We start from the raw sequence: 22,228 nt of genomic DNA, 5'->3' as shown, positions 1-22,228 counted from the left end.
TGTGTGAAGGAGAAGGTCAGAGGCTTCTGTGTGATGGAGAAGGTCAGAGGCTGTGAAGGAGAAGGTCAGAGGCTTCTCCTCAGATCGCTCTTTCAGGAGTGCGTTAGCGCACAGGGAAAGGCGGACTACATTTCCCAGAAACCCCAGCGGCCCCTGCGGCTGTGGGGGCGGGGCTTTACCTGTCCACACCTGCAGAAACTCCAGGAAGACAGAGACTAGAACTGGACTAAACTTGGAATAACCCGGGCCAAGAGCAGGACTAAACCCGGAATAAACCTGGACAAAAGCAGGACCGACCCGGACCCGTTTGGTCCTGGTTCTGATCCGCGCTCTGCACGCGCACGCGCACGCGCACGCGCATGGACTGAACTTTTGCAGTTTTAAGTGAAACAAGAAATTTTGGCCAAGATGGTGAGTCCTGACTTTGAATTTATGTAGTCCTGGTTTAGACCTGGTTTAGTCCTGGTTTAGTCCTGGTTTAGTCCTGGTTTAGACCTGGTTTAGTCCTGGTTTAGACCTGGTTTAGTCCTGGTTTAGTCCTGGTTTAGTCCTGGTTTAGACCTGGTTTAGTCCTGGTTTAGACCTGGTTTAGACCTGGTTTAGACCTGGTTTAGACCTGGTTTAGTCCTGGTTTAGTCCTGGTTTAGACCTGGTTTAGACCTGGTTTAGTCCTGGTTTAGACCTGGTTTAGTCCTGGTTTAGTCCTGGTTTAGACTCGGTTTGTGAGCATCCTCCAGGGGGCGCTCTGCACAGAATGTGACAAGGTTTTACTTTTATCTACTGCAGTATTACACACGTTACACTAATTAAATAATAATTATACTTAGTTCTAGTAACATTTTGAGGTGAGAAAAATTATGATTTACATTAGTAAATGAAAAAGTTTTGCTCTGCTTCATTTTTCCTCTGGATATTTGTATATTCTGATGACTCGGCATAAACTCTAACATAAAAGTATTGTCTGTATTTAACTGTACTATGGTTACCACGGTTACTGCTGTTTGTGTCCATGAGTTGCTGGTTGAAGGCCCTGGTTCTGGTTTGGATCCAGAGGATTCTCTTCATTCCAGACTCGTGCAGGATCATGTCCTGACTCCGCCCTCTCACTCCTGACTCCGCCCTCTCACTCCTGACTCCGCCCTCTCACTCCTGACTCCGCTCTCTCACTTCTGACTCCGCCCTCTCACTCCTGATTCCGCCCTCTCACTCCTGACTCCGCCCTCTCACTTCTGACTCCGCCCTCTCACTCCTGACTCCGCCCTCTCACTCCTGACTCCGCCCTCTCACTCCTGACTCCGCTCTCTCACTTCTGACTCCGCCCTCTCACTTCTGACTCCGCCCTCTCACTCCTGATTCCGCCCTCTCACTTCTGACTCCGCTCTCTCACTTCTGACTCCGCCCTCTCACTCCTGACTCCGCCCTCTCACTCCTGACTCCGCCCTCTCACTTCTGACTCCGCCCTCTCACTCCTGACTCCGCCCTCTCACTCCTGACTCCGCCCTCTCACTCCTGACTCCGCCCTCTCACTTCTGACTCCGCCCTCTCACTTCTGACTCCGCCCTCTCACTTCTGACTCCGCCCTCTCACTCCTGACTCCGCCCTCTCACTTCTGACTCCGCCCTCTCACTCCTGACTCCGCCCTCTCGCGCTGCCTTTTTAAGATAAGATAAGAAAAGCCTTTGTCACACAATTGGGAAATTTCTGTGTTGCAACACAAAGTAGATACAGAAGCAGGAGAACAGATAACTCATAGGAAGCTTTAAAAAAACACTCTTAATAGAAAAACTTGTAACAAAACTCTTATAGGCAAAACCTAGATTTTTTTTTAAATAAAAAATAAGATGATACAAAAAATAATAATAATAATAATGGCAAAGTAAACACTCTTATTTACAATAGTTATATGCACATGAAAATATCAGTATTGCACATGATTAAGTCAGTATTGCACATGATTAAGTCAGTATTGCACATGATTATGTCAGTATTGAACATGATTATGTCAGTATTGCACATGATTATGACAGTATTGCACATGATTATGTCATTGTTGAACATGATTATATCAGTATTGCACATTCATATGTCAGTATTGCATATGATTATGACAGTATTGCACAGGAATGTCACTATTGCACAAGATTATGTCAGTATTGCACATGGATATGTCAGTATTGCACATGGATTTGTCAGTATTGCACATGGATTTGTCAGTATTGCACATGATTATGTCAGTATTGCACATGATTATGTCAGTATTGCATATGAATATGACAGTATAAACAGGAATGTCAGTATTGCACATGAATATGTCAGTGTTGCACATAATTATGACAGTATTGCACATCATTATTTCAGTATTGCATATGATTATGACAGTATTGTATATGATTATGACAGTATTGCACATCATTATTTCAGTATTGCATATGATTATGACAGTATTGTATATGATTATGACTGTATTGCACAGGAATGTCAGTATTGCACATGAATATGACAGTATTGCATATGATTATGACAGTATATGATTATGACTGTATTGTATATGATTATGACTGTATTGCACAGGAATGTCAGTATTGCACAAAAATATGTCAGTATTGCACATGATTATGACAGTATTGCACATGATATTGACAGTATTGCACATGACAGTATTGCACATGATTATGACAGTATTGCACATAACTCTGTCAGTATTGCACATAAATATGTCAGTATTGAACATGATTATGACAGTATTGCACTTGGTTATGATAGTATTGCACAGGAATATGACAGTATTGCACATGAATATGTCAGTATTGCACATGAACATGTCAGTATTGCACATGAATATGTCAGTATTGCACATGAATATGTCAGTATTGCACATGAATATGTCAGTATTGCACATGAATATGTCAGTATCGCATGTTGCAGGTCCGGGTTTGATGGAGCCATCAGGACAACATCGTCTGCAAACAGCAGAGATGGAATCCTGTGGTCCCCAAACCGGACACCCTCCGACCCCTGACCACACCCTCTGACCCCTGACCACACCCTCTGACCCCTGACCACACCCTCCGACCCCTGACCACACCCTCCGACCCCTGACTGCGCCTAGAAATTCTGTCCATAAAAATTATGAACAGAACCGGTGACACAGGGCAGCCCTGAGGAGTCCAACATGCACTGGGAACAGGTCTGACTTACTGCTGGCAATGCGAACACAGCTCCTGCTCCGGTCATACAGGGACCGGACAGCCCTGAGCAAAGGGCCCCGGACCCCGTACTCCCGGAGCACCCCCCAAAGGACACCCCGAGGGACACGGTCAAAAGCCTTCTCTAGATCCACAAAGCACATGTGGACTGGTTGGGCAAACTCCCATGAACCCTCGAGCACCCGATGGAGGGTATAGAGCTGGTCCAGTGTTCCACGACCGGGACGAAAACCACTCTGCTCCTCCTGAATCCGAGGTTCGACTATCGGTGAGATTCTCCTCTCCAGGACCTGGAATAGACCTTATGGGAGGCTGAGGAGTGTGATCCCTCTGTAGTTGGAACACACCCTCCGGTCCCCCTTCTTAAACAGAGGGACCACCACCCCGGTCTGCCAGTCCAGAGGCACGGTCCCCGAACGCCACGCCATGTTGCAGAGACGTGTCAACCAAGACAGTCCTACAACATCCAGATACTTTAGGTCCTCAGGGCGGATCTCATCCACCCCCGGAGCCCTGCCACAGAGGAGTTTGCGAACAACCTCAGTGACTTCAGCTTGGGTGATGGATGAGTCAGCCTCCGAGTCCCCGGTCTCTACTTCCTCTTCGGAAGACGTGACTGAGGGATTAAGGAGATCCTCAAAGTATTCCTTCCACCGTCCGACGACATCCCCAGTCGAGGTCAGCAGGCCTCCACCCGCACCGTAAACGGTGTTTGTGAGACACTGCTTCCCCCTCCTGAGGCGCCGGACGGTTTGCCAGAATTTCTTTGGTGCCGACCGATAGTCCTCCTCCATGGCCTCCCCGAACTCCTCCCAGGCCCGGGTTTTTGCCTCTGCGACAGCACGAGCCGCGGCTCGCTTGGCCTGCCGATACCTGTCGATGACCTCGGGAGACCCACAAGCCAGAGTGGCCTGATAGGCCTCCTTCTTCAGTCTGACGGCATCCCTTACTTCCGGTGTCCACCACCGGGTTCGGGGGTTGCCGCCACGACAGGCACCGGAGACCTTGCGACCACATCTCCGAGCAGTCGCGTCAACAATGGAGGCGGAGAACATGGTCCACTCGGACTCAATGTCCCCAACCTCCCCCGGGACATGGGAGAAGCTCTCCCGGAGGTGCGAGTTGAATACCCTACTGACAGAGGGCTCCACAAGACGTTCCCAACAGACCCTCACAATGCGCTTGGGTCTGCCAAGTCTGTCCGGCTTCCTTCTCCGCCAGCGGATCCAACTCACCACCAGGTGGTGATCGGTTGACAACTCTGCCCCTCTCTTCACCCGAGTGTCCAAGACACGCGGCCGGAGGTCAGATAACACGACAATAAAGTCAATCATTGACCTCCGGCCTAGGGTGTCCTGGTGCCATGTGACCTGATGGACACCCTTGTGCTTGAACATGGTGTTCATTATGGACAATCCGTGGCTAGCACAGAAGTCCAATAACTGAACACCGCTCGGGTTCAGATCGGGGAAGCCGTTCTTCCCGATCACCCCTCCCCAGGTGTCACTGTCATTGCCCACGTGGGCGTTGAAGTCCCCCAGTAGAACAACGGAGTCCCCGGTCGGTGCACTGTCCAGTACCCCTCCCAAGGACTCCAAGAAGGCCGGGTACTCTGCACTGCTGTTCGGCCCGTAGGCCGCCACAACAGTGAGAGACCTGTCCCCCACCCGAAGGCGAAGGAACGCGACCCTCTCGTTCACTGGGGTAAACTCCAACACGTGGTGGCTGAGCTGAGTGGCTATCAGCAAGCCCACACCAGCCCGCCGCCTCTCCCCGCGGGCAACACCAGAGAAGTGGAGCATCCAGCCCCTCTCGAGGAGATGGGTTCCAGAGCCCAAACTGTGCGTGGAGGTGAGGCCGACTATATCTAGTCGGTATCGCTCAACCTCCCGCACAAGCTCAGGCTCCTCCCCCCAGCGAGGTGACGTTCCATGTCCCCAGAGTTAGTCTCTGTGTCTGGAGATCTGGTCGCCGAGGCCCCTGCCGTCGACTGCCGCCCAGATCTCTCTGCACCGGCTCCTTATGGATCCTCCTGCGGGTGGTGGGCCCACGGGAGGGCGGCCCCACGTCGCTCCTTCGGGCTGTGCCCGGTCGGGCCCCGTTGGGTAAGACCCGGCCACCAGGCGCTCGCCATCGAGCACCCATCCAGGATGGGGCCCCGGTGACGCCGATCCGGGCGACGTAAACGGCCTTGTTCTTTTACTCATCATAAGAGGCTTCTGAACCGATCTTTGTCTGACCCGTCATCTAGGACCTGTTTGCCTTGGGAGACCCGACCAGAGGCTTGAAGCCCCCGACAACATAGCTCCCGGGATCATTCGGGTGCTCAAACCCCTCCATCGTATTGCACATGATTATGACAGTATTGCACATGATTATGACAGTATTGCACATGATTATGACAGTATTGCACATAATATTGACAGGATTGCACATGATTATGACAGGATTGCACATGATATTGACAGTATTGCGTATGAGTATTGCACATTCATATGTCAGTATTGCACATTCATATGTCAGTATTGCACATGGTTAAGTCAGTATTGCACATAAATATGTCAGTATTTTACATGAATATGTCAGTATTGCACATGATTATGACAGTATTGCACATGGGTATGACAGTATTGCACATGATATTGACAGTATTGCACATGATATTGACAGTATTGCACATGATATTGACAGTATTGCACATGATTATGACAGTATTGCACATGATTATGACAGTATTGCACATGATTATGACAGTATTGCACATGATCTTGACAGTATTGCACATGATCTTGACAGTATTGCACATGATATTGACAGTATTGCACATGATATTGACAGTATTGCACATGATTATGACAGTATTGCACATGATTATGACAGTATTGCACATAAATTTGTCAGTATTGCACATAAATATGTCAGTATTGCACATGATCATGACAGTATTGCACATGATATTGACAGTATTGCACATGATTATGACAGTATTGCACATGATTATGACAGTATTTCACATGATTATGACAGTATTGCACATGATCATGACAGTATTGCACATGATATTGACAGTATTGCACATGATTATGACAGTATTGCACATGATTATGACAGTATTTCACATGATTATGACAGTATTGCACATGATCATGACAGTATTGCACATGATATTGACAGTATTGCACATGATATTGACAGTATTGCACATGATTATGACAGTATTGCACATGATTATGACAGTATTGCACATGATTATGACAGTATTGCACATGATTATGACAGTATTGCACATGATTATGACAGTATTGCACATAACTTTGTCAGTATTGCACATGATTATTACAGTATTGCACATGATCATGACAGTATTGCACATAACTTTGTCAGTATTGCACATAAATATGTCAGTATTGCACATGATTATTACAGTATTGCACATGATCATGACAGTATTGCACATGATATTGACAGTATTGCACATGATTATGACAGTATTGCCCATAACTATGTCCGTATTGCACATAAATATGTCAGTATTGCATATGATTATGTACTTGTATGAGTCACTCTATCAATGTCCCTTCCCTGGATGTTCACTGGTGAGGGGGGCGTGGCCTCTCCTTGGTCTTCTGCGTTGATGAGGAGAAGGTTCTGCTCCTGTCCTCTGTCCTTTGTCCTCTGTCCTCCGTCCTCTGTCCTCCACATCATCGTCTGTGATGAGTCTGATGATGGCAGAGTGGTCAGAGAACTTCTGCAGGACACAGCTGTCCATGTCTGAGGTCTGCAGTGTAGAGGGTGAAGAGAAAGGGCGCGAGGACAGTGCCCTGGGGCCCCCACACTGCAGGTCCCTCGCACTGCAGGGCCCCCACACTGCAGGTCCCCTCACACTGCAGGTCCCCACACTGCAGGTCTCCACACTGCAGGTCCCCACACTGCAGGTCCCCCTCATTGCAGGTCCCCCTCATTGCAGGTCCCCCTCATTGCAGGTCCCCTCACACTGCAGGTCCCCACACTGCAGGTCCCTCACACTGCAGGTCCCACACTGCAGGTCCCCCTCATTGCAGGTCCCCCTCATTGCAGGTCCCCTCACACTGCAGGTCCCCACACTGCAGGTCCCCACACTGCAGGTCCCTCACTGCAGGTCCCCCACCCTGCAGGTCCCCACACTGCAGGTCCCTCAGGAGCTGATGGTGTTGAAGGCGCTGGAGAGATGAAAGAACAGGATCCTCACAGAGCTGCCAGGCTGGGGGGACGGGTGGGTCCAGGGGGACTGTGTGCTGGGGGGACGGGTGGGTCCAGGGGGACTGTGTGCTGGGGGGACGGGTGGGTTCAGGGGGACTGTGTGCTGGGGGGACGGGTGGGTCCAGGGGGACTGTGTGCTGGGGGGACGGGTGGGTCCAGGGGGACTGTGTGCTGGGGGGACGGGTGGGTCCAGGGGGACTGTGTGCTGGGGGGACGGGTGGGTCCAGGGGGACTGTGTGCTGGGGGGACGGGTGGGTCCAGGGGGACTGTGTGCTGGGGGGACGGGTGGGTCCAGGGGGACTGTGTGCTGGGGGGACGGGTGGGTCCAGGGGGACTGTGTGCTGGGGGGACGGGTGGGTCCAGGGGGACTGTGTGCTGGGGGGACGGGTGGGTTGATTGATTTATAGTGGTTCTATTTAGGCCCGAGCGCCACAAGCTGTGAGAGCTAGGCCTATTAGTCTCGTAAGGCCGTGCGAATCACGGCTGCGAAAGTGCGCACGTAGTGCGCACGAAATCGAGCGCGAAGCGCTCGCCCACTTCCAAACACTCACTAACGCACTCCTTCACTCACGCACGCCCCCTGCAGACTAATTAGTTGTAGGAAAATGGAACATTACCGTTGTAAACGGGCGAAGCCCGTGCAAAAGTGCGCACTAAACGAGCACTTTACATTGGGATGACGACCGCAAAGACACATGTTCATGTGTCTTGTGTTATATATATACATATATATAAGATAAGATAAGATATTCCTTTATTGTCCCACATGGGGAAATTTCATTGGTGCAACGCAGGTAGATACAGAGGTAGATCCAGAAGAACAGATCACTTATAGGAAGTCTGATAAATATATATATAATTGTATGTAATAATTATAATATATATATATATATATATATATATATATATATATATATATATATTACTATACATACTGTACACACATATGTACTGTATATACTGTACATACATTTACATATTCTCTCTTCACAGGGCAGTAAATACCACTGGCAGACGGCGAACGTGAAGGTGAGCGGCGTGGATGATCTGGTTTTGCTGTCGAAGATCAGTGAAGACGCCATCACTGAAAATCTTCGCAAGAGATACAACGATGACTACATCTTTGTATCCTTCAATTAGTCTTGAGTCATGCTTTAGACCTGGTTTAGATTGTGTTTAGTCCTGGTTTAGTCCTGGTTTAGATTGTGTTTAGTCCTGGTTTAGTCCTGGTTTAGACCTGGTTTAGACCTGGTTTAGACCTGGTTCAGTCCTGGTTTAGTCCTGGTTTAGTCCTGCTTTAGTCCTGGTTTAGTCCTGCTTTGGTCCTGGTTTAGTCCTGGTTTAGTCCTGGTTTAGTCCTGGTTTAGATTGTGTTTAGTCCTGGTTCAGTCCTGGTTTAGTCCTGGTTTAGTCCTGGTTTAGATTGTGTTTAGTCCTGGTTTAGTCCTGGTTTAGATTGTGTTTAGTCCTGGTTCAGTCCTGGTTTAGTCCTGGTTTAGTCCTGGTTTAGATTGTGTTTAGTCCTGGTTTGGTCCTGGTTTAGTCCTGGTTTAGTCCTGGTTTAGTCCTGGTTTAGTCCTGGTTTATTCCTGGTTTAGATTGTGTTTAGTCCTGGTTTAGTCCTGGTTTAGATTGTGTTTAGTCCTGGTTTAGTCCTGGTTTAGTCCTGGTTTAGACCTGGTTTAGACCTGGTTCAGTCCTGGTTTAGTCCTGGTTTAGTCCTGGTTTAGTCCTGGTTTAGACCTGGTTCAGTCCTGGTTTAGTCCTGGTTTAGTCCTGGTTTAGTCCTGGTTTAGTCCTGGTTCAGTCCTGGTTTAGTCCTGGTTTAGTCCTGGTTTAGTCCTGGTTTAGTCCTGCTTTAGTCCTGCTTTAGTCCTGCTTTAGTCCTGGTTTAGTCCTGCTTTAGACCTGCTTTAGTCCTGCTTTAGACCTGCTTTAGACCTGCTTTAGTCCTGCTTTAGACCTGCTTTAGTCCTGCTTTAGACCTGCTTTAGTCCTGCTTTAGTCCTGCTTTAGTCCTGCTTTAGTCCTGCTTTAGTCCTGCTTTAGTCCTGCTTTAGTCCTGGTTTAGTCCTGCTTTAGACCTGCTTTAGTCCTGCTTTAGACCTGCTTTAGTCCTGCTTTAGTCCTGCTTTAGTCCTGCTTTAGTCCTGCTTTAGTCCTGGTTTAGTCCTGCTTTAGACCTGCTTTAGTCCTGCTTTAGTCCTGCTTTAGTCCTGCTTTAGTCCTGCTTTAGTTCTGCTTTAGTCCTGGTTTAGACCTGCTTTAGTCCTGGTTTAGACCTGCTTTAGTCCTGGTTTAGTCCTGCTTTAGTCCTGGTTTAGTCCTGCTTTAGACCTGCTTTAGTCCTGCTTTAGACCTGCTTTAGTCCTGGTTTAGTCCTGCTTTAGTCCTGCTTTAGACCTGCTTTAGACCTGCTTTAGTCCTGCTTTAGACCTGCTTTAGTCCTGCTTTAGTCCTGGTTTAGTCCTGGTTCAGTCCTGGTTTAGTCCTGGTTTAGTCCTGCTTTAGTCCTGCTTTAGTCCTGCTTTAGTCCTGCTTTAGTCCTGCTTTAGTCCTGCTTTAGACCTGCTTTAGTCCTGCTTTAGTCCTGCTTTAGACCTGCTTTAGTCCTGCTTTAGTCCTGCTTTAGTCCTGCTTTAGTCCTTGACTGTCAGACCTACATTGGTCCGGTTCTCATATCTGTGAATCCGTTCAAACAGTTGCCATATTTCACCGACCGAGAAGTGGAACTTTACCAGGGCGCGGTGAGTCTGGTTACGATCCTGCTCTGATCCTTTAGTCTGGTTATAATCCTGCTCTGATCCTTTAGTCTGGTTACGATCCTGCTCTGATCCTTTAGTCTGGTTATAATCCTGCTCTGATCCTTTAGTCTGGTTATAATCCTGCTCTGATCCTTTAGTCTGGTTATAATCCTGCTCTGATCCTTTAGTCTGGTTATAATCCTGCTCTGATCCTTTAGTCTGGTTACGATCCTGCTCTGATCCTTTAGTCTGGTTACGATCCTGCTCTGATCCTTTAGTCTGGTTATAATCCTGCTCTGATCCTTTAGTCTGGTTATAATCCTGCTCTGATCCTTTAGTCTGGTTACGATCCTGCTCTGATCCTTTAGTCTGGTTACGATCCTGCTCTGATCCTTTAGTCTGGTTACGATCCTGCTCTGATCCTTTAGTCTGGTTACGATCCTGCTCAGATCCTTTAGTCTGGTTATAATCCTGCTCTGATCCTTTAGTCTGGTTACAATCCTGCTCTGATCCTTTAGTCTGGTTACGATCCTGCTCTGATCCTTTAGTCTGGTTATAATCCTGCTCTGATCCTTTAGTCTGGTTACGATCCTGCTCTGATCCTTTAGTCTGGTTATAATCCTGCTCTGATCCTTTAGTCTGGTTACAATCCTGCTCTGATCCTTTAGTCTGGTTACGATCCTGCTCAGATCCTTTAGTCTGGTTATAATCCTGCTCTGATCCTTTAGTCTGGTTACGATCCTGCTCTGATCCTTTAGTCTGGTTACGATCCTGCTCTGATCCTTTAGTCTGGTTACGATCCTGCTCTGATCCTTTAGTCTGGTTATAATCCTGCTCAGATCCTTTAGTCTGGTTATAATCCTGCTCTGATCCTTTAGTCTGGTTACGATCCTGCTCTGATCTTTTAGTCTGGTTACAATCCTGCTCTGATCCTTTAGTCTGGTTACGATCCTGCTCTGATCTTTTAGTCTGGTTACGATCCTGCTCTGATCCTTTAGTCTGGTTATAATCCTGCTCTGATCCTTTAGTCTGGTTACGATCCTGCTCTGATCCTTTAGTCTGGTTACAATCCTGCTCTGATCCTTTAGTCTGGTTACAATCCTGCTCTGATCCTTTAGTCTGGTTACGATCCTGCTCTGATCCTTTAGTCTGGTTATAATCCTGCTCAGATCCTTTAGTCTGGTTATAATCCTGCTCTGATCCTTTAGTCTGGTTACGATCCTGCTCTGATCCTTTAGTCTGGTTATAATCCTGCTCTGATCCTTTAGTCTGGTTACAATCCTGCTCTGATCCTTTAGTCTGGTTATAATCCTGCTCTGATCCTTTAGTCTGGTTACGATCCTGCTCTGATCTTTTAGTCTGGTTACGATCCTGCTCTGATCCTTTAGTCTGGTTATAATCCTGCTCTGATCCTTTAGTCTGGTTACGATCCTGCTCTGATCCTTTAGTCTGGTTATAATCCTGCTCTGATCCTTTAGTCTGGTTACAATCCTGCTCTGATCCTTTAGTCTGGTTACGATCCTGCTCAGATCCTTTAGTCTGGTTATAATCCTGCTCTGATCCTTTAGTCTGGTTATAATCCTGCTCTGATCCTTTAGTCTGGTTACAATCCTGCTCTGATCCTTTAGTCTGGTTACGATCCTGCTCAGATCCTTTAGTCTGGTTATAATCCTGCTCTGATCCTTTAGTCTGGTTACGATCCTGCTCTGATCCTTTAGTCTGGTTATGATCCTGCTCAGATCCTTTAGTCTGGTTATAATCCTGCTCTGATCCTTTAGTCTGGTTACAATCCTGCTCTGATCCTTTAGTCTGGTTACGATCCTGCTCAGATCCTTTAGTCTGGTTATAATCCTGCTCTGATCCTTTAGTCTGGTTACGATCCTGCTCTGATCCTTTAGTCTGGTTATAATCCTGCTCTGATCCTTAGTCTGGTTACGATCCTGCTCTGATCCTTTAGTCTGGTTATAATCCTGCTCTGATCCTTTAGTCTGGTTATAATCCTGCTCTGATCCTTTAGTCTGGTTACAATCCTGCTCTGATCCTTTAGTCTGGTTATAATCCTGCTCTGATCCTTTAGTCTGGTTATAATCCTGCTCTGATCCTTTAGTCTGGTTATAATCCTGCTCTGATCCTTTAGTCTGGTTACAATCCTGCTCTGATCCTTTAGTCTGGTTACGATCCTGCTCTGATCTTTTAGTCTGGTTACGATCCTGCTCTGATCCTTTAGTCTGGTTATAATCCTGCTCTGATCCTTTAGTCTGGTTACGATCCTGCTCTGATCCTTTAGTCTGGTTATAATCCTGCTCTGATCCTTTAGTCTGGTTACGATCCTGCTCTGATCCTTTAGTCTGGTTACGATCCTGCTCAGATCCTTTAGTCTGGTTATAATCCTGCTCTGATCCTTTAGTCTGGTTATAATCCTGCTCTGATCCTTTAGTCTGGTTATAATCCTGCTCTGATCCTTTAGTCTGGTTATAATCCTGCTCTGATCCTTTAGTCTGGTTATAATCCTGCTCTGATCCTTTAGTCTGGTTATAATCCTGCTCTGATCCTTTAGTCTGGTTATAATCCTGCTCTGATCCTTTAGTCTGGTTATAATCCTGCTCTGATCCAGGCTCAGTACGAGAACCCTCCTCACATTTACGCTTTGGCCGACAACATGTTCAGGAACATGATGATCGACGCAGAAAACCAGTGTGTCATCATCAGGTGAGTCCAGACCCAGACCTGGTCCAGACCCAGACCCAGACCTGGTCCAGACCCAGACCTGCTCCAGACCCAGACCCAGACCCTGACCTGGTCCAGAGCCAGACCTGCTCCAGACCCAGACCTGGTCCAGACCCAGACCTGCTCCAGACCCAGACCCAGACCCTGACCTGGTCCAGAGCCAGACCCAGACCCAGACCCTGACCTGGTCCAGAGCCAGACCCAGACCCTGACCTGGTCCAGAGCCAGACCCAGACCCTGACCTGGTCCAGAGCCAGACCCAGACCCTGACCTGGTCCAGACCTGGTCCAGACCTGGTCCAGACCTGGTCCAGACCTGGTCCAGGCCTTGTCCAGACCTGGTCCAGACCTGGTCCAGGCCTGGTCCAGACCTGGTCCAGACCTGGTCCAGACCTGGTCAAGACCTCCAGGCCTGGTCCAGGCCTGGTCCAGACCTGGTCCAGACCTGGTCCAGACCTGGTCAAGACCTCCAGACCTGGTCCAGGCCTGGTCCACACCTGGTCCAGACCTTCAGACCTGGTCCAGACCTTCAGACCTGGTCCAGACCTTCAGACCTGGTCCAGGCCTTCAGACCTGGTCCAGACTTGGTCCAGGCCTGGTCCAGACCTTCAGACCTGGTCCAGACCTGGTCCAGACCTTCAGACCTGGTCCAGACCCAGACCTGGTCCAGACCCAGACCTGCTCCAGACCCAGACCTGCTCCAGACCCAGACCCAGACCCAGACCTGGTCCAGACCCAGACCCAGACCTGGTCCAGACCCAGACCCAGACCCAGACCTGGTCCAGACCCAGACCCAGACCTGGTCCAGACCCAGACCCAGACCTGGTCCAGACCCAGACCCAGACCTGCTCCAGACCCAGACCCAGAACCAGACCCAGACCTGGTCTAGACCCAGACCCAGACCCAGACCTGGTCCAGACCCAGACCCAGACCTGGTCCAGACCCAGACCCAGACCCTGACCTGGTCCAGAGCCAGACCCAGACCCTGACCTGGTCCAGAGCCAGACCCTGACCTGGTCCAGACCTGGTCCAGACCTGGTCCAGGCCTGGTCCAGACCTGGTCCAGGCCTGGTCCAGGCCTTGTCCAGACCTGGTCCAGACCTGGTCCAGACCTGGTCAAGACCTGGTCCAGACCTCCAGGCCTGGTCCACACCTGGTCCAGACCTTCAGACCTGGTCCAGACCTTCAGACCTGGTCCAGACCTGGTCCAGACCTGGTCCAGACCTGGTCCAGGCCTTGTCCAGACCTGGTCCAGACCTGGTCCAGACCTGGTCCAGACCTGGTCCAGACCTGGTCCAGACCTGGTCCAGGCCTGGTCCAGACCTGGTCCAGACCTGGTCCAGACCTGGTCCAGACCTGGTCAAGACCTCCAGACCTGGTCCAGGCCTGGTCCACACCTGGTCCAGACCTTCAGACCTGGTCCAGACCTTCAGACCTGGTCCAGACCTTCAGACCTGGTCCAGGCCTTCAGACCTGGTCCAGACTTGGTCCAGGCCTGGTCCAGACCTTCAGACCTGGTCCAGACCTGGTCCAGGCCTTGTCCAGACCTGGTCCAGACCTGGTCCAGACCTGGTCAAGACCTGGTCCAGACCTCCAGGCCTGGTCCACACCTGGTCCAGACCTTCAGACCTGGTCCAGACCTTCAGACCGGGTCCAGACCTTCAGACCTGGTCCAGACCTTCAGACCTGGTCCAGGCCTGGTCCACACCTGGTCCAGACCTTCAGACCTGGTCCAGACCTTCAGACCGGGTCCAGACCTTCAGACCTGGTCCAGGCCTGGTCCAGACCTGGTCCAGACCTTCAGACCGGGTCTGGTTTTGTCCTGTTTCTGTTGCAGTGGTGAAAGTGGAGCTGGGAAAACCGTTGCTGCTAAATTCATCATGAGCTACATCTCCAAAGTGTCAGGGGGCGGAGCCAAAGTCCAGGTGCGACTCCAAAGTACTTTATGTAAAAGTACTGTATGTATGTAAAAGTACTGTATGTAAAAGTACTGTATGCACTGTATGTATGTACAAGTACTGTATGTAAAAGTACTGTATGTAAAAGTACTGTATGTAAAAGTACTGTATGCACTGTATGTATGTAAAAGTACTGCATGTATGTAAAAGTACTGTATGCACTGTATGTATGTAAAAGTACTGCATGTATGTAAAAGTACTGTATGCACTGTATGTATGTAAAAGTACTGTATGTTTTTGTATGTATGTATGTAAAAGTACTGTATGTAAAAGTACTGTATGTTTGTAAAAGTACTCTGTTTGTGTATGTATGTAAAAGTACTGTATGTTTGTGTGTGTATGTAAAAGTACTGTATGTAAAAGTACTGTATGTAAAAGTACTGTATGCAAAAGTACTGTATGTATGTAAATAACTATGTTTGTTTGTGTTTGTATGTAAAAGTACTGTATGTGTATGTATGTAAAAGTACTGTATGTATGTAAAGTACTGTATGTATGTATGTAAAAGTACTGTATGTATGTATGTAAAAGTACTGTATGTATGTATGTAAAAGTACTGTATGTATGTATGTAAAAGTACTGTATGTATGTATGTAAAAGTACTGTATGTATGTATGTAAAAGTACTGTATGTATGTATGTAAAAGTACTGTATGTATGTATGTAAAAGTACTGTATGTATGTATGTAAAAGTACTGTATGTATGTATGTATGTATGTATGTAAAAGTACTGTATGTATGTATGTAAAAGTACTGTATGTATGTATGTAAAAGTACTGTATGTATGTAAAAGTACTGTATGTATGTAAAAGTACTGTATGTATGTAAAAGTACTGTATGTATGTATGTATGTAAAAGTACTGTATGTATGTATGTATGTATGTAAAAGTACTGTATGTAAAAGTACTGTATGTAAAAGTACTGTATGTATGTATGTAAAAGTACTGTATGTAAAAGTACTGTATGTATGTATGTAAAAGTACTGTATGTAAAAGTACTGTATGTATGTATGTAAAAGTACTGTATGTAAAAGTACTGTATGTATGTATGTAAAAGTACTGTATGTAAAAGTACTGTATGCATGTATGTATGTAAAAGTACTGTATGTATGTAAAAGTACTGTATGTTTGTAAAAGTACTGTATGTTTGTGTATGTATTTAAAAGTACTGTATGTATGTAAAAGTACTGTATGTTTGTGTATGTATTTAAAAGTACTGTATGTATGTAAAAGTACTGTATGTTTGTGTATGTATTTAAAAGTACTGTATGTTTGTAAAAGTACTGTATGTTTGTGTATATATGTAAAAGTACTGTATGTAAAAGTACTGTATGTAAAAGTACTGTATGTAAAAGTACTGTATGTAAAAGTACTGTATGTAAAAGTACTGTATGTAAAAGTACTGTATGTATGTAAAAGTACTGTATGTAAAAGTACTGCATGTATTTAAAAGTACTGTATGTTTGAAAAAGTACTGTATGTATGTAAAAGTACTGTATGTAAAAGTACTGTATGTAAAAGTACTGTATGTCTGTGTATGTCTGTGTATGTTTGTAAAAGTACTGTATGTTTGTAAAAGTACTGTATGTTTGTGTATATATGTAAAAGTACTGTATGTATGTAAAAGTACTGTATGTTTGTGTATATATGTAAAAGTATTGTATGTTTGTGTATGTATGTAAAAGTACAGTATGTAAAAGTACTGTATGTTTGTAAAAGTACTGTATGTTTGTTTATGTATGTAAAAGTACTGTATGTTTGTGTGTGTATGTAAAAGTACTGTATGTATGTAAATAACTATGTTTGTGTGTATGTAAAAGTATTGTATGTATGTAAATAACTATGTTTGTTTGTATGTATGTAAAAGTTCTGTATATAAAAATACTGTATGTTTGTGTATGTATGTAAAAGTACTGTATGTTTATGTATGTATGTAAAAGTACTGTATGTATGTAAAAGTACTGTATGTAAAAGTACTGTAGGTTTGTATGTATGTAAAAGTACTGTATGTAAAAGTACTGTATGTGTATGTATGTAAAAGTGCTGGATGTATAAGTACTGTATGTTTGTGTATGTATGTAAAAGTACTGTATGTATGTAAAAGTACTGTATGTATGTAAAAGTACTGTATGTTTGTGTATGTATGTATGTAAAAGTACTGTATGTTTGTGTATGTATGTAAAAGTACTGTATGTATGTAAAAGTACTGTATGTATGTAAAAGTACTGTATGTTTGTGTATGTATGTAAAAGTACTGTATGTTTGTGTATGTATGTAAAAGTACTGTATGTATGTAAAAGTACTGTATGTATGTAAAGTACTGTATGTATGTATGTAAAAGTACTGTATGTATGTATGTATGTAAAAGTACTGTATGTATGTATGTAAAAGTACTGTATGTATGTATGTAAAAGTACTGTATGTATGTATGTAAAAGTACTGTATGTAAAAGTACTGTATGTATGTATGTAAAAGTACTGTATGTAAAAGTACTGTATGTATGTATGTAAAAGTACTGTATGTAAAAGTACCGTATGTATGTAAAAGTACTGTATGTATGTATGTATGTATGTAAAAGTACTGTAAAAGTACTGTATGTATGTAAAAGTATTGTATTTTTGTGTATGTATGTAAAAGTACTGTATGTTTGTAAAAGTACTGTATGTTTGTGTATGTATGTAAAAGTACTGTATGTAAAAGTACTGTATGTTTGTGTATGTATGTAAAAGTACTGTATGTAAAAGTACTGTATGTTTGTGTGTGTATGTAAAAGTACTGTATGTATAAATGTAAAAGTACTGTATGTATAAATGTAAAAGTACTGTATGCTTGTGTTTGTTTATAAAAGTACTGTATGTATGTAAAAGTACTGTATGTATGTAAAAGTACTGTATGTTTGTGTATGTATGTAAAAGTACTGTATGTATGTAAAAGTACTGTATGTTTGTAAAAGTACTGTATGTATGTAAAAGTACTGTATGTATGTAAAAGTACTGTATGTATGTAAAAGTACTGTATGTTTGTGTATGTATGTAAAAGTACTGTATGTTTGTGTATGTATGTAAAAGTACTGTATGTAAAATTACTGTATGTGTATGTATGTAAAAGTACTGTATGTATGTATGTAAAAGTACTGTATGTAAAAGTACTGTATGTTTTTGTATGTATGTAAAAGTACTGTATGTTTTTGTATGTATGTAAAAGTACTGTATGTTTTTGTATGTATGTAAAAGTACTGTATGTATATAAAAGTACTGTATGTATGTAAAAGTACTGTATGTATGTAAAAGTATTGTATGTTTGTGTATGTATGTAAAAGTACTGTATGTTTGTAAAAGTACTGTATGTTTGTGTATGTATGTAAAAGTACTGTATGTATGTAAAAGTATTGTATGTTTGTGTATGTATGTAAAAGTACTGTATGTTTGTAAAAGTACTGTATGTTTGTGTATGTATGTAAAAGTACTGTATGTTTGTGTTTGTTTATAAAAGTACTGTATGTATGTAAAAGTATTGTATGTTTGTGTATGTATGTAAAAGTACTGTATGTTTGTAAAAGTACTGTATGTTTGTGTATGTATGTAAAAGTACTGTATGTATGTAAAAGTATTGTATGTTTGTGTATGTATGTAAAAGTACTGTATGTTTGTAAAAGTATTGTATGTTTGTGTGTGTATGTAAAAGTACTGTATGTTTGTGTTTGTTTATAAAAGTACTGTATGTATGTAAAAGTACTGTATGTATGTAAAAGTACTGTATGTATGTAAAAGTACTGTATGTTTGTGTGTGTATGTAAAAGTACTGTATGTAAAAGTACTGTATGTATAATTGTAAAAGTACTGTATGTTTGTTTGTGTTTGTTTGTAAAAGTACTGTATGTATGTAAAAGTACTGTATGTTTGTGTATGTATGTAAAAGTACTGTATGTATCTAAAAGTACTGTATGTATGTAAAAGTACTGTATGTTTGTGTATGTATGTAAAAGTACTGTATTTATGGAAAAGTACTGTATGTATGTAAAAGTACTGTATGTAAAAGTACTGTATGTTTGTTTGTGTATGTATGTAAAAGTACTGTATGTAAAAGTACTGTATGTTTGTGTATGTATGTAAAAGTACTGTATTTATGTAAAGTACTGTATGTATGTAAAAGTACCGTATGTAAAAGTACTGTATGTTTGTGTATGTATGTAAAATTACTGTATGTATGTAAAAGTACTGTATGTAAAAGTACTGTATGTATGTAAAAGTACTGTATGTTTGTGTATGTATGTAAAAGTACTGTATATATGTAAAAGTACTGTATGTTTGTGTGTGTATGTAAAAGTACTATATGTAAAATTACTGTATGTGTATGTATGTAAAAGTACTGTATGTATAAGTACTGTATGTTTGTGTATGTATGTAAAAGTACTGTATGTATGTAAAGTACTGTATGTATGTATGTATGTAAAAGTACTGTATGTATGTATGTAAAAGTACTGTATGTAAAAGTAATGTATGTATGTATGTAAAAGTACTGTATATAAAAGTACTGCATGTATGTATGTAAAAGTACTGTATGTAAAAGTACTGTATGTTTTTGTATGTATGTAAAAGTACTGTATGTATGTAAAAGTACTGTATGTAAAAGTACTGAATGTTTGTGTATGTGTGTAAAAGTACTGTATGTTTGTAAAAGTACTGTATGTTTGTGTATGTATGTAAAAGTACTGTATGTTTGTAAAAGTACTGTATGTTTGTGTGTGTATGTAAAAGTACTGTATGTATAAATGTAAAAGTACTGTATGTTTGTGTTTGTTTATAAAAGTACTGTATGTATGTAAAAGTACTGTATGTATGTAAAAGTACTGTATGTTTGTGTGTGTATGTAAAAGTACTGTATGTTTGTGTATGTATGTAAAAGTACTGTATGTATGTAAAAGTACTGTATGTTTGTGTATGTATGTAAAAGTACTGTATGTAAAAGTACTGTATGTATAAATGTAAAAGTACTGTATGTTTGTGTTTGTTTATAAAAGTACTGTATGTATGTAAAAGTACTGTATGTATGTAAAAGTACTGTATGTTTGTGTGTGTATGTAAAAGTACTGTATGTAAAAGTACTGTATGTATAATTGTAAAAGTACTGTATGTTTGTTTGTGTTTGTTTGTAAAAGTACTGTATGTATGTAAAAGTACTGTATGTTTGTGTATGTATGTAAAAGTACTGTATGTATGTAAAAGTACTGTATGTATGTAAAAGTACTGTATGTATGTAAAAGTACTGTATGTATGTAAAGTACTGTATGTATGTATGTATGTAAAGTACTGTATGTATGTATGTAAAAGTACTGTATATATGTAAAAGTACTGTATATATGTAAAAGTACTGTATGTATGTATGTAAAAGTACTGTATGTATGTAAAAGTACTGTATGTTGGTGTATGTATGTAAAAGTACTGTATGTTTGTGTGTGTATGTAAAAGTACTGTATGTATGTAAAAGTACTGTATGTAAAAGTACTGTATGTTTGTGTATGTATGTAAAAGTACTGTATGTATGTAAAAGTACTGTATGTATGTAAAAGTACTGTATGTATATAAAAGTACTGTATGTATATATGTAAAAGTACTGTATGTAAAAGTACTGTATGTATGTAAAAGTACTGTAAAAGTACTGTATGTATGTAAAAGTATTGTATGTTTGTGTATGTATGTAAAAGTACTGTATGTTTGTAAAAGTACTGTATGTTTGTGTATGTATGTAAAAGTACTGTATGTTTGTAAAAGTACTGTATGTTTGTGTATGTATGTAAAAGTACTGTATGTATAAATGTAAAAGTACTGTATGTTTGTGTGTGTATGTAAAAGTACTGTATGTAAAAGTACTGTATGTATAATTGTAAAAGTACTGTATGTTTGTTTGTGTTCGTTTGTAAAAGTACTGTATGTATGTAAAAGTACTGTATATATGTAAAAGTACTGTATGTTTGTGTATGTATGTAAAAGTACTGTATGTATGTAAAGTACTGTATGTATGTAAAAGTACCGTATGTAAAAGTACTGTATGTTTGTGTATGTTTGTAAAAGTACTGTATGTATGTAAAAGTACTGTATGTTTGTGTATGTATGTAAAAGTACTGTATGTATGTAAAAGTACTGTATGTTTTTGATGTATGTAAAAGTACTGTATGTAAAATTACTGTATGTGTATGTATGTAAAAGTACTGTATGTATGTATGTATGTATGTATGTAAAAGTACTGTATGTATGTAAAAGTACTGTATGTATGTAAAAGTACTGTATGTATGTATGTAAAAGTACTGTATGTAAAAGTACTCTATGTTTTTGTATGTATGTAAAAGTACTGTATGTTTTTGTATGTATGTAAAAGTACTGTATGTATATATGTAAAAGTACTGTATGTAAAATTACTCTGTGTATGTATGTAAAAATACTGTATGTAAAAGTACTGTATGTATGTAAAGTACTGTATGTATGTATGTAAAGTACTGTATGTATGTATGTAAAAGTACTGTATGTTTGTGTATGTATGTAAAAGTACTGTATGTTTGTGTATGTATGTAAAAGTACTGTATGTATGTAAAAGTACTGTATGTTTGTGTATGTATGTAAAAGTAAAAGTACTGTATGTTTGTGTGTGTATGTAAAAGTACTGTATGTATAAATGTAAAAGTACTGTATGTTTGTGTGTGTATGTAAAAGTACTGTATGTATGTAAAAGTACTGTATGTTTGTGTGTGTATGTAAAAGTACTGTATGTATGTAAAAGTACTGTATGTTTGTGTGTGTATGTAAAAGTACTGTATGTATGTAAAAGTACTGTATGTTTGTGTAGATTTGTGCAGATTTTTGGTCAAAGAAGAAAAATCCCTCTTCATTTTTCCAGAGAATTTTATTTGTTTAATTTTGTGTAATAAGCTTTAGTGAGAATGTCATTGTGAACCTCAGGGTCAGGGGTTAAGGTCAGGGGTTAAGGTCAGGGGTTAAGGTCAGGGGTTAAGGTCAGGGGTTAAGGTCAGGGGTTAAGGTCAGGGGTTAAGGTCAGGGGTTGTGGTCAGGGGTTGTGGTCAGGGGTTGTGGTCAGGGGTTGTGGTCAGGGGTTGTGGTCAGGGGTTGTGGTCAGGGGTTGTGGTCAGGGGTTGTGGTCAGGGGTTGTGGTCAGGGGTTAAGGTCAGGGGTTAAGGTCAGGGGTTGGGGTCGGGGTCAGGGATGGGGTTAGGGTTGGGCTCAGGGTTGGGCTCAGGGTTGGGGTTAGGTTCGGGGTTAGGGTTGGGGTCAGGGGTTGTGGTCAAGGTTGGGGTTAGGGTTGGGGTTGGGGTCAGGCTTGGGATCAGGGTTGGGGTCAGGGTTGG

The 22,228-nt window shown here is 42.5% G+C and overlaps 2 protein-coding genes across 2 annotated transcripts in view; one reads left to right on the top strand and one right to left on the bottom strand.

The window, feature by feature from the left end:
* The first annotated feature begins 202 nt into the window (after positions 1-202).
* The window catches only part of myo1eb (myosin IEb), a 102,604-nt gene continuing 80,578 nt past the window's right edge, over positions 203-22,228 (top strand). The window contains exons 1-5 of the mRNA XM_072461393.1: positions 203-411; positions 8,439-8,570; positions 10,103-10,192; positions 12,804-12,898; positions 14,753-14,840. Coding sequence (XP_072317494.1) covers positions 409-411; positions 8,439-8,570; positions 10,103-10,192; positions 12,804-12,898; positions 14,753-14,840 — 408 coding nt within the window. The 5' untranslated portion in view covers positions 203-408. The remainder of the gene's footprint in view (positions 412-8,438; positions 8,571-10,102; positions 10,193-12,803; positions 12,899-14,752; positions 14,841-22,228) is intronic.
* The window catches only part of pi4kb (phosphatidylinositol 4-kinase, catalytic, beta), a 116,299-nt gene continuing 108,281 nt past the window's right edge, over positions 14,211-22,228 (bottom strand). The window contains exon 17 of the mRNA XM_072461395.1: positions 14,211-14,271. The gene's annotated coding sequence lies outside the window, so the exon portion shown is untranslated. The remainder of the gene's footprint in view (positions 14,272-22,228) is intronic.

The sequence above is a fragment of the Eucyclogobius newberryi genome, unplaced genomic scaffold (genome assembly GCF_026437365.1).
Source record: "Eucyclogobius newberryi isolate DKJ021-1_F unplaced genomic scaffold, fEucNew1.0.hap1 SCAF_3, whole genome shotgun sequence".
Lineage (NCBI taxonomy): Eukaryota > Metazoa > Chordata > Actinopteri > Gobiiformes > Gobiidae > Eucyclogobius > Eucyclogobius newberryi.
The sequence above is the reverse complement of the archived record's forward strand: the minus strand, read 5'-3'. Positions and strand labels throughout refer to the sequence as shown.